Source organism: Propithecus coquereli, unplaced genomic scaffold (genome assembly GCF_000956105.1).
Source record: "Propithecus coquereli isolate 6110/MARCELLA unplaced genomic scaffold, Pcoq_1.0 Scaffold130, whole genome shotgun sequence".
Classification (NCBI taxonomy): Eukaryota; Metazoa; Chordata; class Mammalia; order Primates; family Indriidae; genus Propithecus; species Propithecus coquereli.
The window spans coordinates 2,107,435-2,126,059 of NW_012137192.1; the positions used below are offsets into that span (position 1 = coordinate 2,107,435).

Genomic DNA, 18,625 nt, shown 5'->3' on the forward strand with positions numbered 1-18,625 from the left:
TTATAAAAGACAATGTCAGGAATGAACTACTGATACTCGCAGCAATTCGAATGAATCTTGAAGGAATTATGCCAAGTGAAAAAATCCAATTCCGGAGGATTAATACTGTATGATTCCATTTATATAACATTATAGAAGTGACAACATTATGGAAATGGAGGATGGATTTGTGGTTGCCCAATTGGAGATGGGGTTGGGAGGAAGTAGGGGTAGCATTAAAAGGGCAAAGTGAATGATTCCAGTGATGGTGGGTATGTTCTATGTTCTGTATCTTGACTGTATCTGTGTCAGTATCCTAGTTGTGACATTGTACAATAGTTTTAAAAGATGTCACCATTGAAGGGAACTGGCTAAAGTGCGGTGCCCAACCCCCGGGCTGTGGACCGGTAGTGGTCCATGGCCTATAAAGAACTCGGCTGCAGAGCAGGAGGTGAGCTGCAGGCGAGCGGGTGAAGCTTCATCTGTATTTACAGCCGCTCCGCATCACTCGCATCACTGCCAGAGCTCCTCCTCCCCGACACCCAGCGTCCCCCTCCATCCGTGGAAAAATTGTCTTCCATGAAACTGGTCCCTAGTGCCAAAAAGGTTGGGGACTCCTGGAAAGGGTACATGGAATCACTCTGTGTTATTTCTTACAATTGCATGTGAATTCACAATTACCTCAAAATTTAAAACCCCTGAATTTAAAAAGGAAAAAAAAAATGAGACAATGTCATAAGTTCCATTTCTATGGAGCCCCAACAGTTTTTATGGAATGGTGAATTCGATTTGGAAAGGCCCTTAGTTACTCTAGTTTAGTGGCTTGTGACCTGTGATCACTAGCCTATAGGGTCCTAAAGATAAGAATAGAGGCTTACAAGCTATTTAAGCATTTTTAAGCCTAAAAGATATTGATATTTGCCTCAGTAAACCTATCCTAAAAAACTCCCCAAATCTCAAGTTTCTTTGCTTCTGTGTGAAATTATTTTACTTCTATGGTAATACCTTTTCTCACACAAATTGTATCTTCTAGTTGACAGTTTATTTGACTTGGATTTTTAATGTGAGAATGTGAATTGTTACTTATAAATGCTATTTTATTGGCAAACAAAATCTTTTAAAATGCACATTCCATGGGGAAAGGGCATCATGAATGCAGGACTTATGATGGCAAAGAAAGAAAGAGAGGAAGGGAGGGAGGATGGAACATTGCCAGGCATTGCATTAAATGCTTTCAGGATGCTTATTTTAACAATCGTGGGATGTATGTATTATCATGTCTTTTTTAAAGATGGGAAAACATGCTCAGAATGGTTAAATGAACTTGCTCAGAGTTTCTAAACTAAGTACTAATTCTGCAATTCGAATCTGCATCTTTCTGACTCCAAAGCTGGCATTGGTTCCTTCCTGCTTCTCACATCCTACCCTGTGTATGAAACCCTTCTACTGTATTCCCAATAATTTATCCTCTAGGAGTGTCTAAACACTTAAAATCATTCATCCTATTAGAAAAAAAAGTTTGAGCACGGTTCCCCAATGTATTTATTAATGATCTATGTATAGCTGTTACTAATATATGCATTATAAAGCATATTAAAAAAGAAATTTTAAATAGATGAGAAATATAAATAGAAGTCTCAGGTGATCCTGTTAAATATACTCCCTAGGGTATGTATCCCACCACAGAGATCGCTGATATATACAAGTACTTCTTGAGTTGTAGGTTATGGACTTTATCAGTATCTTGGGTACTTTTCAAATGCATATTGCTGGGCTTTATCTTGAATCCAGCTAATCAGACTCTTTGGGATTAAGGCCCAAGAATCTGCATTCCTAGACTTTCTGTAGTTTGGGAACCATTACTGTATCCTCTGCTTGAATAAGTGCATGATACCTTTTCATTATATTTGGGAGTAATTATTACATTTTTTAGCTAAACATGACTGGTTCTTGAAGTTGTGCATGCCAATATCCAGCCTTCCATATCAGTAGCTTTTTGTCTCAACATCTAGTTCGTTCGAGCCTACCTTCTTCTTATAATTGACTTTACCATTTCAAATGTGGTTTAACTTTTACTGGCATGGTGAGAGCATAAAGAACCTCAGCCCTCCAATAGGGTGGATGTGCAACATTTCAAGAGTATAAAAAATAACTCATTCTAAAATTGAAACCAGAAGAGTTGAAGAACATGGATGTAATTAACCATCTGTGGAAATCACCCCAGAAAATAAGTTACTATAAGAGAAGATTCTTAAAACATGGTAGGAGGAGTCTTCCAAAGCTTGGGCAGACCCAGATTTGCTCTCCAAAAGCATCTGAGAGAAGGATCAATTTATTGCTTAACCAGTGTATCATCTAATGCATTTTAACTCCTGATTAAGATAATGGTGAATGAGAGATGCTTTGATGTTGATAAATATTGGGGAAAAGGCAAAAGAAGAATTCTCAGCCTGCCTGCCCTCAGCACTAGACAGGGAAAGGCTGCTGTGCTTCTAGAGGACTCTTTCTTTTCCTTCATTTAAAGCCTGATATCATAGTCAAACGAGTAAAGGGCTGGGTAAGAGTGTGTCTAGGATCCAGTATAACCCATTACTGCTGTGTATCAGGATCCAAATATTTGGTGAGTTTTCATCTGGAAAGAGCACTGGAGTTGGCATCCTAAGACCATTGTTTGAGTGATATCTGCTCTTTTTCCTATTCTGTGACCTTGGACAAGTTGCCTAGCATCTCTGAGCATATTTCCCAGTCTGTAAAATGGGGATGATAATGTTTGCCATAAACCGTTCATAAGGTTATTGACAAGCTGAAATAAAATGTATTTAAAATAACCTCAAAAAATTTAAAGTGCTGCATGTGAGATGATGAAGCATCAGAGTAGGTGGCTCTTGACAATAAGCAAATTGGCTGTTTCTTTTATTCTTTTAGCATAGATGTTTTTGGCAACCTCTTTCTTCACAGATAGTCCAAATCTAAACTTCATGGCAAATTATATTAAATTTAGCACATGTTCTGTGGGAAATAAAATATGAAACAGAAAAAGTTCTAAGAATAGAGATGTTTGTTGCAGCATTATTTATATCTGAAAACAATATATTAATCTCCAACAGTAGAAGAATGGTTAAATAAATTTTAAATCACCCATAAAATGAAATTATATAGCTGAGTAAATATTTATGAAGCATTTATAATGACACTATAAATATTAATGAAAAGCTTTTAATGATTTGTTTATGTAAAACTATTTCATACATGTGAAAATGCTTAAGAAAAATGCATACCAATACCCCAAAATGTCAGTAGTTTTCTTCTGAGTGCTAAGAGTGTGTGTAATTTTTTTCCTAAAATCTGCTTACATTTATCTTAAAAATTGCCACTGATTCTAAACAGGTTAAGTTTTAGGGAGCAGAGTAACCTTTGAAAACCTGGATTATCTTTAATGTAAATCAGAATCATATAAAGTATGATTTTTAAATTAGTATTATTAATATATGATATACATGTATAACTCTGTGTATATGGGAATATATGGCTTATACGTCCTCATTTGAGATGGAATGGCCTTATGCAACCATCATTTATAAATAGTAAAGACAATTTTAAGTCTGCAAATGATGAAGAAACAGTGGCTTTCTACAGTAGATATTAAATGTGGTCTTTGTTCTTTCTGCTTCAGGTGCTGATAGTCTGCAGCACAGGCTTGGCTGGGATTATGCTGCTCAACTACCAGCAGGATTACACAGTATGGGTGCTGCCTCTGATCATCGTCTGCCTCTTTGCTTTCCTAGTCGCTCATTGCTTCCTGTCCATTTACGAAATGGTAGTGGATGTATTATTCTTGTGTTTTGCCGTTGATACAAAATACAATGATGGGAGCCCTGGCAGAGAATTCTATATGGATAAAGTGCTGATGGTAAGTACTTCACATGCCCTCTACTGCTTTAGGGATAAAAATACTAGTAAAGATATCTTGCAAAACATTCTCTATATTTAATTCATGCAATAGGCAACTGAGTAGTTCCAAATGAAACCAGTAGCACTCATGAATGAATAAGGTTAATCTTGGGGAAGTCAGGAAAGAAGGCCTTCTTGGGGCAAGGACGAGACCATTTCAGATCCACTTAGCTAGAGCCGTACTCATTAAGAGTTGGTCCTAAATTCACACCATTCTCCCCTGCTGCCTCTCTCTCTGCAATTAGTTGGATTTGAATTGACTTTTTAAACCTGCCTTCTCGCCCTTGAATTGGAACATTGGGCCACTGATGTTCTAAGTTTTCCTGAAATGGAGCTCAAAGACAAAAGGTCTTATTTCCCAGGTCCTTCTACCTACCTGTCTTTTTTCATCCACCATCGTTCCAAATGTTATTGCTGTCAACCCTAGTTAATCGTTTTAAACATGCTAGGCCAAATTAAAAGCATTTTGTAATGAATAGAGGTAACAGACTCAAGACTGGTAGACTATATTGCTTTCTATTAATCAAGATCTGAACCTTTACACAGATATTATTTATATTCATATTTGGATAGTTATGTAGCCTCTGAAACTTCCCTATATTAGGACATCAGTTTAAATGTTTTAAAAATTTGAAGACCATGTTAAAATGGTTTAAGTACTATTATCACCAATGTTAAATGCTACCAAATTAAAGATTCTTTTTAATACTAGTACTTTTCTAGTAAGCTGCGAAATATTCTTATCTCAAAAATAGGTAATATTGAAGAGTAAACATTATACATTATAATGCAAGTCATTTCTCATGAGCATGTTTTATCCAGTTAAATCTAAAATAAGTGTATTAATAAATAAGCTAATAGACTTTTTCAATAACAAATTCCAAATAATTTAGCTGATCTATTTGATACTGATTTCAACTGAATATCAACTGAATTTTGGGTATTTTCTTAATGTCTAAATTAATTCTGTTTATTTTCATAATGGAATTTGATATATGAGCAATGCATCTCTCCTAAAGCATCTCTGATTAAAGCGTTTAGAAGAGTTTTTGTTTTTTAAGCCACTGATAAACAGTTTAGAATAGAAAATAGTTTTTCTCCGTTCAGTTTCTCTATAAGAATGGTGAGGATATTTAATGAAGAAGTTCTTCATAAACTTTGACAGAATAGAAATGTTTCCTTTGAGGCATATTCTCATTTTAACTACTTCTAACCAAAAATTCTGGTTGATACACCCTGTCTTCCTGCTTTACTAAGTAATGTCAAGGCCAAATGGACTTTTTTTAAAATAGCTTATTTATGGTTTGGTAAAAAACAGTATTTTGTGCTTAGCAGTATCAATGCTTTCTCTTACCTTCTAGGGTTGTTTTAAAGTGGAGGCTTATGGATTAACATGTTCTTGTTTCATTTAACCTTGATATGAAAAAAAATAAAACAACAAATACAATGATATTCTAAGTGTGGGAAAATAGTCTCTTAATAATGTTAGATATTTTCTCTTTCAGATAGAACTAACATTATCTCTTGGAGCCTTAGTAAGATTGTCACAGTGAATGGATGGAAAGAAGATTTTTTTTTTTATCAACGGATTGCAATCCATTTCTACAAATTTAGCAGCTCTTATGTGTGATACTAAATATTATTGATTGCTATGTTTTTAGGCCATCCATTTACCAAGATTGAGTCAAAAATGTCAGTGTTCTTTAGAATTCATCTATTCACTGAAATCTGAAAGGACCCGAGAATTTACGTAATGTGGTCCCTATTTTGCAGGAATTTGTGGAAAACAGTAGGAAAGCAATGAAAGAAGCTGGTAAGGGAGGCGCTGCTGATGCCAGAGAGCTAAAGCCGATGGTAGGTGGCGATGAGGAGGTGGCTGCCCTCCAAGAATTTCACTTTCACTTCCTCTCTCTCTCTGTCTTCACTGACTGCACTTCTTCAGGAGAAGCTTTTGTTATCTGTATCACGCAGGACGTGCTGCTCTTTCTGTTTGTGTGCTTACCCATCACTTGGATGGCAGAATTCTTGTCACAACTGAGACCACCTTCTGTAAAAGTAAGCTGAAAGGAACAGCTTCCTCTTTGTGCTCATGGGGGCTGGGGGATGATAGTTTTGTCCCTAAGATAAAACTGGTATTTCTCTTGTTTTCCTTCTAACTGTCAGTGTTTTTAATCAGACTGAGCATACGGGTGTACGCTTGAACTGACGGTTTGATTTTTATCATTTTGGAAGGTGATAATAGCGATTCCTTTCAACTTGCTAAAAACTCATATTCTCCCCCTTTTAAAATATTGTTCTGTTTACATTGCTGTCTTTTCCCCTTTGCTGACTTTTTCTTCTGTTGCCTATATTGTACTTTCTTTGTTTCTTAAAGCTATTTTTCAGTAGCAAACAGGCTGTTTCCATCAACACCCACATTCCCACTCAATAAGACAACCTAGTCTTCTTCCAGCTTAATTGTGAAAAGGATAAATTATCTCTGGTCAATATAGAAAGATATATCTCCCTACTCCACTTTCATTTGAATAAAGCGCCTTAATCAGTCTAAGAGAATCTTGAGTTGCTTTTCCCATAGATATTCTCACTGCAGCATAACAACAGACGCCTCTAGCATATATTGGCCTAATTACTTCTTTATTTTACAAATGTATTGTTTTTTAAATAGCATGCTTATTTCCAAAATGTTATATAATTGCCTACATCCTTAAACAATTAATTTTAAACAACATGCCACCTGATTGTATATAATGCCCAAAAGTGTGAGGCGAGGACGTTCCTTTCTTTCTTCCTTACACTTTAATAAAATGGTTTGATTTGTAAGTTTGCAACTTAAGAAATATACGGTATAAAACAAGCTCACTTAAATATATGAAAGCAAAAGAAATAGGTTCATTTATTGGGGGGAGGCAGGGAGGGCATGCATATGTATAGACAAAAATAATTACATATTCAACCTAAATTAAAGCCTCAGCAAAATGTTTAGATATAAACTCTTTCTTCTGTAACCCCATCTAGTGCCTATTTTGGTGTTGCTCTTAACAGCATGAATAGTTATAAAGTCAGACTTAAATGTTCAGATTCCCAAAGCACAGATCACTCTAATCACAAGTAAAGGAATGTAGAATATCCACAGAGCTCTATATTGTAAGTGTGCATCATGCAGAAGTGGATTGTGTGGGCACAGCGGAGCTCACCAGCAATCTCCTCAGCCACCTTCCTTACCTGCTCACCACCCCTCCCCCTTCTTTCTGTGTCCCTCTTACTTCACATAGGCCAAGGAGGGCAGCAGTGAAGATTCTGTCAACCCAACGGTAACATGGAGAAAGGAGGAAGGCTTGCTTTCTTCTACAATTTGGTTGTCCTAATTGTTCAGGAAATAAAGATTCCAAGCCTAAAATGTAAAAGCACATTGAAATCTTAAAATATAAACGAGCCTTTCCCCTATTTTCTGTCTTTGCAGTAATTCAAGCTTCCATTAAATCATTCTTCAGTAATAAGCATTTAAGGAAAGGGAGCTATTAGCTGGGCATGGTGGTGCACACGTATAGTCCCAGCTATTTAGGAGATTGAGGCAAGAGGATCACGTGAGCCCAGGAGTTTGAGGTTACAGTGAGATATAATCATGCCACTGCACTCCAGCCTGGGCAACAGAGCGAGACCCTGTCTCTTTAAAAAATATATATATTAAAAAAACAAGGGAGAAATATTTGAAGGTTGAGAACAAGCTAATTTGGCCATGAATTGGTATTTATTTCTGTAATATTCTTTAATGAATGGTAGATGAATTGTGGTAGACCAGAATACAAATACACCTACCTTATCTAAACCCCTAACCTATAGGTAATAATTATAGGAGAATTGCCCAGTTATATGGTATTCTACCAGAAGCCAAAAATTTTAGAGTTTTTTCCTAATAGTATTGTCAGTTTTAAACTATTGTCACTTACATCAAACAATTCATTAAAATTTTCATTTAGTTTTTGTTTTCATTTTATGTTGTTCATCAGTTCATCGCTTGCAGATTAATGGCAAAAACCCCCTGCTTTGTCCCAAAATACATCTTTTATGTGCATTGTTCTTCTGGTACTTCAGACATTGTAGCATCCTGTCCCTAAGAGTGGTGTTTTAAACGGTTGAAAAATTCTCCCAAAGGCAAGTGTGAAATGTTGCTCACAGAGTAGTTTTACTTTGAAGCCCATCAATACCTTATCTTCCTTATCTCTCTTTCACGGTGTGCATGATTAGAGTTGGCCTCACCTACCACCATCCCTCCTAGGTGTTTTTAAACAATTATCTGAGAAATCCCCTCCCCGCCAAAGTTTGGGGATTGGTAGAATTTAGAATTGCTTATTTGTATTTGCTTCTTTTAATTCACATAGATGAAAAGTCTGTAAAAGAGCATCATGCCTATTTTGCAGTATCTCTGGGAACATCGCCGTTGTTTGAATTCACTGTCTATCTTCCTCTTTAATGGGATATTTTAATTTAGGGCTTATTTTTAGCCTATAAAAAATGAGGTTTTAAATTTCCCTTTTGACATGGGATCATTGAATGAAATATGAGAACTTCCCGTTTTGTTCTTGAGCCTTTTCTTGAGAGAGCCTCACTAGTTAAGGAAACTTTAAAGATTTATGAGTTCTTTCTGTAACTCTTTGAAAGTGACTTTAGAAAAATTTACCAAATGTGATGAAGAGGTTTAGGAAAGAGATTTTCTGGCTGTCTGCTTGCTAACTTACAAAGAGGAAAGGGAGGGGAAAACTCGGGTACCGTGGGAACAGGGGCTGGAGAAGTGTGCTTTGCACATCTCAAAGATTATCCTGAAGGAGGTTTGATTCTCACCACTCATGAGAATTTCAGCCCCAGAAATATGGGTTCAGGGGAGAAGGATTCTAAATCCATTTGCTATTTGTGACCATGTGTATATTTGTAACATCGTTCATGATCTTCTTTTAATGGTAATTGTCTAAGATTGTACTCTGTATGACTTTGTTTTCTAGGCTTCTGGAGCAAGTTCTGCTTGAACCTAGCCGACGGTTATGGAACCCATTGACATTCCAAAACAATATATACACATAACTATGTATTTGTGTGTGTGGGTGTGTGTATATATGTATATGTATGTGTGTATATATATGTATATGTATATACACACACACACATAATCAGCCAAAATCAGAGAAAAGGAACAGGGATTTAATACCTTTTTTATGCTTATTTTTGTCAAACATGTACTCCTTTCATACGGGTGGCTTTTACAAGGCAACTTCCGTCATTTAATGTTTTCAATTGTAATTGTCTTAATGGGTATGTTAAGACTCATATCTGATTAACATTTTTAATAACTTAGAGGAGATTTTAACTTTAGTTATTTAAATTAGGTAAAATTATTGTACCAAATTCTCTGTCTAAAGTTTATTCAGGGGTGATTTCCCTGATGTGTGTGTAAAATCAAGGTCTTATTTTACTGATGCATACGTCCTAGTGGGTCAAGACTAGGCATGTGCTTTCAGGAAAATAAGGAATTACTCCAATCAGTTTCCCCCAATCAAAGAAGCCATGTCATTTTACTTTTAGAAACATACAAGTGGGTCCAATATGGGAATTTTCATAATAGTTCATACATTTGTCAGCCAACATTAAAAGGTAACCAACTCCTCAGGTATTTGTAGTTTACCCTAATGCTTCTTTAAAAGAAAGTAGGTAAAAAAAGAAAAGGGTAGATAATCTTTCTTATGCAAACTTTTTTCTTATATTTTTGTCTTTCTTTCCTTTTTGACTTTAGTAGCATCCTCCCCACATTTGTGTGCCTGATTTGAAAGGAAGCTGGGGCACCCAGCGAGTTTAGCCTTTAAGTTTCTGTATATTGATTTGCAGATTAAGTAATGCTGGGAGGAATAAAGAAGGGACAGAAACATGGAACGTAAAGCATTGAAAATTCCGGTGCTTGGGCTTCTGCTTCAGAGGAACGTCAGTGGCTTAGGGTTAAATGGCCATTTTATTTAAATGCTTCCTATAAAATCTGAAAACACACTGGCAGGTGCTCCTCTCCTTGGCAATTCATTGAGTATCCAGAGTTCTACAATGTTTAACTGAAGAATTGGTTAATGTTTTGATCCTCCAGTGCGAATGTTCTTTTTGTTTGGGGGTGGGTTTGGGGTTTGTTTGGTTTTGTTTTGCTTTTGTTTGTTTTTTATTCCTGAAGCTTACCAGATATGAATGGCTAATATTCCATTGTTCTGCTTATTGTAATGGTGAATGCTTTAAGAAAAAAAGTGTAATTTGCTAAGAATAATTCATGATCTGTTTATGCGATAACTCCTTTTTGTTACAATTTTTTTAAAAAAAGCTATTTTTGTTAATGTAAATATTTCAGAGCAAATTTTTTAAACTTATTGCACTAAATACAGGCTCTGTACAAAATAAAAAAAAAAAGCCTCAGCATTTTATCATTCCATGGAAGGAGAATCTTTTGAAAGAAAGCATTGCTTCCTCCCAGAATTAGACAGTGAGTTAGACCAGTATTATGGAAATGCATACAGTTAATGTCACTAGGGCTTAATAAGCAGCTGTTTGCTAATGTGCTTCCTTTCAAAGGGTTGGACCTTTAAATTGCTGCAAAAGGTAAATTGTATTTTTTTTTTTTAATATTGGCGTTCTTTAGCTAGGCTAAAATTTGCTAAATGCCTTGATTTCTTTTCAAAGTTCATGTGATATTTCTGATTTTTCAGAATATTTGCAATAAAAGTCTGGATTTAAAAAAGAAAAACTACAATTAAGAGCTCATGTCTTAGCAAGATCTGGGAAACCAACATTTTGAGAGTAGCTATTTTGAAACAATTCTCCAGAAGTTAACATCTAACATCTAGTGTTGCCAGACAGTATCACTGTACACTTTTATATCATTTGAAATGGAATAAATATAATTATGTAACTAACAATTGTCCAAATAGGTGAGAGAGCAAATCATGTAAGAAAATTCAGAACACCATCTGTTTCGTAGCCACACAGATATTGGACATTCAGAAACATTGGATACTAAATTTAGAATTGGCAAAAGTGTAGAAGATGGGTATCAAAACAGAAGACATTCCAGGAGCTAGCTAACTTAGATGTCCCTCCAAAGTGACCTGATGGAAGTCTTGAACTTGGAATTAGGTTCTGCTCACTTGGACATCCCTGCACCATGGACTCTTGCTGCTCCCTGTTCCATATGCTCGCAATCTCAGCTATTTGGAAGCCACCAGGAATGCTTTCTAATTATCATTTGCAACTAGAACTGTAATCAGAAAGAAATTTTGTATTTTTGTATAACTTGATTGTGTGCCATTTTATATAACAGGTCCTGTTTTACAAATAAATTTTGTTTTACTAACATTGTGTTTAGAAATTATGATCTATGTGTAACCATGTCATTTGAGTTCCAAATTAATTGCCAGACCGTTTCCCCTAAGTAAATTCATGTGCCATGTAGATATATGCAAATATGCGTATATATTACACAGGCACACACACATATTTGATATATGGAATATCACTCTTATGTGAGTTTTATTCCTTGATTAATTTGATAAGCCTTACAGAGGCTTTTAAGCAATATTTAAATGTGTTGAGGTTATGTTTGGATATTCCTGCTGCCTCTTTCATTCATTGCAAGTCATTCTTCAGCTAGCCATGGGCTGCCTTACTGCTATTTGCTCACTGCTTCCATCTCCTGCCCAAGTGAGAAGAATAGATGAAGAAAAAAAATTATCTGTGAAATGTGGATACGTGACTAATTTTATAAACCATTAATTCTGTGTTGTGGTTTTTGTCTTTTTCTTTAGTGGATCTTCGAAACTAAATTCAGGATTCATATTTCTAACGTTATAGTTAAGGTCCTCTATCGCAAATGGTGGCAGTGGTGACCAGAGAGTCATGGTTTCTGCCATCAGATGATTAAGGCTCTAGTGCAAAATTTAGACCTTCTCGGCTCCTGCCTGAAGAATAAGCTCTGCCATAATGTAATATGGAAGAGAAAAGGTTATATTTCGGTGTAAATACAAGAGACCCATCTTCTATGAGAGGCTTACCAGTAAAATAGTAACAAAATGTTAACAATTTAGCTAGGGCACTGAGATTGTATAATCCTTGCATGGATGAGCAGAGCTCAAAGCTGGTTGTTCCTTTAAACCATGTAATGCAACGACTAATGTTTGGGATTAAAGCTTTTATCCTATCCTATAGGATAATTAAGTCCTAAGTCATTGCAACTCAAGTAGCTTAACTGTATTGGTCCCCAAACTTTTTCCATAATGGTTAACGAGGAGGCACTTAACTGAGTCAATTTAAAAATTATGCTAGAAGTAAGTTTTTCCTTTACTCCATTACTCTTATTTTTCCTTTTTTTCAGTGAAGGGCATTAAGCTGCTTGATCATAATCTCTTCCTAATACCACTGATCTTGGTGTCTGCCAAGGGCTCCCTTGCCTTCTCAGAGCAGTTTTAGGATTTCACCCCAGTAGGGGGCGTTCAGGAGTTGACCCCTTTATCCTGGACCTGAGCTGCTTTAACCCAGAGTGATACCTCTCTCATTCCTCTTGTTCAAAACAACTATAGGAACTACAGGCACCAAATATTCGTAAAGCCACATCAGTGTCCCTGACACTTCAGCCATTTCCATCATGCACTATCACTAGCTACTAAAGGCCATTTAAAGAGATCCCCCAGCCTACAAAGTAGAAATCTGAGATCAGTTCCAAAACCAGAGCTGCCAGTAATGGTGACTTGAACACTTTATTTTATTTTCGATCGGTAGCCTTCTCATTTAAATGGGACTTTCCAATAGCCTTAACATAGCCTCTGAGAAGTTTCCTTCAGAAAGGTCTTTAAGCTTTCACTCTTCAATAAGTAAGTTCCTTACTGCTTTTCTACTGCTTCTTAAAATCCTCAGAGTCGGGAGTCTTATCAGCACACCTGCCGCAGTTATTTTCCATACATTCCATCTGACAGATAGGAGTGCACTGTAACGGCTTGCCTAGTGTTGTTAAGAAGTGGTCTGCGAATATATGTTGGAAAATTGTGGGTCCATAAGTAAATGCACAAAGCAGAGATTTGTGTATTCTGTATTCACAGCATAGAATGCTTTTTGCTTTAAATGCATATTCATGTATCTTCGCGTACTAAGGAATGCACGTTAGCCCTTTTGAAAGTGGGCTCTGGTCATACACAGTGACTGCTTTTGGAATTAACTCATCTTTGTCTAGTGGCACATAGCCCAAATTATTAAAAAGCAGGACCCTTGAGTGTGCCAAGAGAAAATCTAAAGCTAACAAACTTAAAAAAACAAAACTAAAACTAAACATGTTGTATACACTTATAAATCTAAAATAGCACACTTTCTCATTCAAATTGCATAAATTTGAGCCAAATACTTGGACTCCATATTTTAATTTAAGAGGGCAATTTTAATCCAAGGTTTAAATCTTTGAAAATATCTTTCTTATGGGAAACTTCAAAGCAGAGTTTTCAAACTTGTGAATCTCTGTGGAAAACGTCTCTTTTCTATAGAAATCCTGTACTGCCTGATTTCTTCCTTACCATCTTGATTTTTTATGTGTAAAAAAAGACAAATGATTTAGTTTCAGTATTGCATGAACAGTTGCCACTTTTGTAAATTATATGGACAGAAGTAGTTTGTTATTTTCTAAGGAAATTCATTAGTAAATTTGTGAAAAAGTTCTGAAATTGTTTGGGACCCAAATATTAGGCTGTTCCTCAGTTTTGATACAAAGTTTTACAACTTAAATATTTCCTCCAGGTCAGGGAGCTCAGAATAAGAAAGCTTTTATTCATGGTCTAGTCAAGATCTAATTGAACATGAAAACATTGTAACTTAACAAATGTTTCAGAAGTTTTTCACTTTTATTTGCTAAGACCCAAATTTAATATTTGAAATTCAAAAGCAGGTTCTTTTGAGGGGGCCATGGGTCCTTTTGAGCTTATGAAAGCTGTGGACTGTCTTTCTCCCAAATGCACAGAGTATATCTATGAATATTTAAAATGCTCATAGAATTTCAGGGCCCTGGGACTGCCAGCCCCCCCTGACTACCCTCTCAGAGGCTAGTGAACACAAGTCTAAAGCCTGCTCTAAACTTGTTTTGATAATGTTTTTTTTGGAACGAAGAAGTGATTAGGCCTCCACTAAAGATACTTTTGAGATGATACTTAACCACCTCTGGCCTGGAATCGCTTTTATAACTTAAAGACTTTGTATAATTTAGTACCAGGTTAGGAAGTAGAAACCACACTAATATAAACAAATGACAAGATGGTCAACACTGAATCTTAACAACAGTAAGATTTTCTTCCTTGAAAATAGGAGGGTGTGTATGTCCTGGGGGGAATTTTTGGCAAGGTACCAAATTATTTGCAATGGACCAAAAAATCCAAGAGGAAACGAATAGGGGATCCTTGTAATTATCCATCTAGGAAACACTTGATAGTTTTTATTGTAAATCAGATAGGACATTATGTGGCATAGTGTTATCAGTATATCACTGTCTTAAGATGTATGTGTCAACATGACCAAGAGCAGATGATGATAAATGAACAAAACTCAAGTGTAGTCCACAGTTAAAAAAATGAGTAGAAAGTTGGAGGAGCTGAGGCTGAGGGTAGAATGCAAAAGGTGTTTTTTTCTCCCTGCGTAAATCAGGGAGGTGTTTCCTGTTTTGAGTGTTTTTCAGTCACCCCCTAGAGCAGCTTTGGGCCACTCTGCCAATGGGACTGCATCCCCAATCCCCTCTATCTACCCCAGCTTTCTTCTTTAGGGAAGCATGTGGATTTACCTTACTACTAGGTGAGGGTGCTGCATCTAACATGGAAAGCTCTCTGGGCCCTTGGAAAAGCAGGCAGAAATCCTTAAAGGAGTTTGAAGTTCTTTTAAGATTGAATTCCAGTGATCATGACTGATAGTCACACATCAAACCGTTGCCTACATTTTCAGGCTGAAGAAAATGGAAATCTCATAACTGGCTGGTGAAGAAAGGAGAAAAGTCAGCTCCTTACCCCACCACACACCCCCAGAAGAGCCTTAATGAACCTTCCACAGTAGTAAATGGAAAGACCACTGGTGGAAATTTCCATATCAAGTAGAAAAGGGCCTAAGTCCAGTGTAAGTATCTGAATTTGGTACGTCCTTTTGTCATAGAAGTGTATGACTTAAAGGGAATGTTCTGACCCTCATGTATGAATCTCATCCACCCATCCCATCAGCTAGGAATATAATTTGTGTCAGTTGTTGTTTGAGGATTATGTATTAAATCATTCCTTGTGAATAAAAGTAAGGACTGAAAAGAAGACTTGGGGAATAATTGGGCGGGTAGAATGGGTCCCAGTGAACATTCTAACTGACCACTGGAAGATGTGAGGTCAGGACTTTTTTCCATACATTGTATTAGACACCACACAGGAATGTGGCAATAATAGGACAGCTTTGGAGGCTGATGATTGAAGACAGACTATTAAGTAGATTTTTCCCATTCTTTAGGTTCCAGTACTCTGTGCTCAGAACTTCTGGAACCTTCTTGGTTTGGGTAGTTTTGATTTCCAGAAATGATCACGTGGGAATAGATACCTTTTGTCCATGTTGCCTTAGTGCTGCTAGATTATGTTGTGTTGTTGAGGTTTTCTGATCTCTTTCCTACATAAGGGTACTAAGAGCTCCATAACAAAAAGAGGGTTCAATTATCATCTCAGAATATACTTGACCACGGAATGCACTTCTAATAGATCTTGCACCTAATGAAGTAAGTTCAGAGGTTTGTTAGCTGATTCAATTACGGGAGGAAAAACCTTACAACTAACAAAAAGGTGAGGAGAAAAGTGTGAAGGGCATCAAACAAAATGACAGGGGCTCCAAAAAACAACCAAAGACAAAAGCATATCTTCTGAAGACCAAAGGTCCAACTTTACTTGCTGGCTGGCCCAGCCTTTCTGAACTCACTGAGTTTAGAATAGAGCTCCTAGAATAAGGCAGCCAAATTTAAAGACCAGTCAGTACAATAGGGACCTGCCATTGCTCTCCCAGGCACCGAGTCTTCACATCCAGTGTCAAGCCCAGCCCAGTGGATGGGGTGATACAGACGGAAAACACGTCAGTGTGTCTTGATTTCTCACCGCTGTGTAATCCAGCATGAGAAGTGTGTTGTGGTGCCCTGTATTTCTCAATCTGATGCCTTTTTGTATTTTTTTTTTTTTTTTTTGCCATTCCATCGTATTTCATAGTGCCAAAATGAATTTCTGTATCTTGTCTTTGTCTTTTACAAACTGAAGGATCACAGTTAAGCCTTCCATAAATTCCATAGTTTGGAATCATTTTCTTTACCGTTATTTTGGATTTTGTTGTTGTTGTTGTTATTACAGTGTCACTACACTGTATTCCTGTGGGGAAACAAACATGTAGGTGCTTGAACATGCCCCACAGACACAGTTGTAGACCTAGTATTTGTGACTGTCATTATTGACACAGTGCAGACTTTACAGATGGAGCACTATGCTCTCAGAGGACTTTAAAAATATGTATATTAAGCAATTAACTTTCTGGAGTTATCAAATCTTGCTGGGAAATTAACTTCCAAGAGCTCTGTATTGGATGGAATTCCATCTGGTTTCAGAGTACAATGAGCCTATATGGAATGGAGCTTTGAAATGTTTTTCTTGTGCAGAAATATGAACTAGAAAAAAAAAGTGCTGATCTAATGCTAAGTTTTCTGTGTACTGACTCAGTTGCCAGAATTATAATGAAAACTGTATTTTAGTCTAAGAAATGTATAGAATTTTTTATGTAATAAATAAAATTTTATAGGAAAGAATGGTACTGTCTACTGTGTCGTAACACTTTCCCATGCCCAGGGTGGTGATGGATAGAATCAGGGGCAACATCTGGATTTCAAAGTAGGTCAGTGTGCTGCAAGGGTGCCCTAGAATTTCCCAGCTGTTCCTTTCTGTCTCTCAGCATGTTCCAGGGTCCTTGGAGTATGAAATATAAATATACTTAAACCAATTTCTGAAGCACAGAGTTCATCCACTGTCCAGCCAGGCTTCATAGCTGGAGACTGAGTTGCCTCATGAATGCAAAGGTTGCAGCTGAACTCAATCATCAGGCAGAGTAGTAAAGCCTCCGTTAGACAACATCCGTCATGGAAAACATGCATTGTGCCTGGTACAGTGCCCTGCACATGAATGGAAGCCTGGATCTATACTGAGTTAGTGCTTTTTTTTTTTTTTGGTAGAGATGAGGTCTTGCTGTGCTGTCCAGGCTGGTCTCAAACTCCTGGCCTCAAGCAATCCTCCTACCTCGGCCTCCCAAACTGTTGGGATTACAGGCATGATCCACTCTGCCTGGCCGAGTTTGTACATTTGTGAAACTGCCATCATTTAGGCAGTAGCTGTGCCCCATTAAAATTTGGAAAAAGCAGACTTTTTAAAAACCAATTAAGTAATATTAGGGACTAAGGAAGGGATGTTCTTAAGTGGAAGACCTTTTGCAATACCCATAAACCTCTCCTAATTTGTTTTGTAATTTTGGATTTTTCTTGTGAAGCCGCTCTATAAACTGCAAATGTGAGTAATGCCTTTATTAGCAAATGTGAGTAATGCCCAGATGATAGTTCTGGTTGTTTATACCATCCTGCCAAAAGAAGTTGTTATACAACATTTTTGGGGTGTCCTTAAACACTAGAGATATTTGGGATACTGAAGAATATTAACCAGTCTGGACTGAATCATTCTTTTTTGAGTGGCTCTGATGCAGATTTACATCATTTCTGTTGTATAGACCACCTAGTAATTAAAGAGCCCATGAGAAGCCTCACATCTTCAGAAGGGTACCGGAAAGTCTTTTCTCTCTGTTTGGCTATGGAAAGTATTTAACTCTATTTAACCTCAAATTTTAGAAAATAGAAAAAATCTAGAGGATTCTTTCAGGAGACACAATACTTATCCACCCCAGCATTGTAACTAGTGATTAAAATTTGAGCTGCTTCAAATAGCTGTACAGCTCAAAGTTCTTGAAGATGTTGAAAGGTTCAGAAAGAAGCCAGTATCCCATGAGGCTCTTTGGCTTCGTGTTTTTGATCAGGTGCTGCGGAACTGACCCCCAAATTCGTGCCTCTGCACAATATTTTACCAGTTGTGGCAAGTAGTAGTGAAAGTACGAAATGCTTTGTGTCTTGTTTACTGTCCAAATTCTGAGAAAATAACTTTAGAAGATTCGCCTAGGTTGAATTTAGGATTCCAGAAAGAGTAAATAAAGCTAAGCTGCTGGACCATTTCATGGGCTTATCACCAGTTTCAATAGACATCTTAAAGCTCTCTAGGTACAAGCTCCCTGGCCAGGTCTGTCAGCCTGGAGAGGCAGCAGTGAGGAATTGCCTTCAGGGCAAAACAAAGAGGCTTTCAGTCAACCTCACGTTGCATCCTGTAACCTCACACTGGGAGACGATATTAGGTATTTGTGGTTGGTCTATTCTCTCCATCTTCCAGAGAGTATTCTCGCAGCTTACAACAGAATAAAACAATTTTAACAACAAAAAAAATACTTTTTAAATAAAGAGGCAAGTAAAAATTGAGAAAAGGAAGTTAGTTAGATAAGAAATCCCAGGCTAGGCATAAGACTAACACCAAGCTTTTCTGTCTGGGAAAGAAGAAATCAAAAA

The 18,625-nt window shown here is 36.9% G+C and overlaps 1 protein-coding gene across 1 annotated transcript in view; it reads left to right on the forward strand.

Annotated features, from left to right (window-relative positions):
* The window catches only part of SLC44A1 (solute carrier family 44 (choline transporter), member 1), a 201,468-nt gene extending 190,147 nt beyond the window's left edge, over positions 1-11,321 (forward strand). The window contains exons 11-13 of the mRNA XM_012638521.1: positions 3,644-3,889; positions 5,704-5,784; positions 8,928-11,321. Of these exons, the coding sequence (XP_012493975.1) occupies positions 3,644-3,889; positions 5,704-5,784; positions 8,928-8,951 (351 nt within the window). The 3' untranslated portion in view covers positions 8,952-11,321. The remainder of the gene's footprint in view (positions 1-3,643; positions 3,890-5,703; positions 5,785-8,927) is intronic.
* The last annotated feature ends 7,304 nt before the right edge of the window (positions 11,322-18,625 follow it).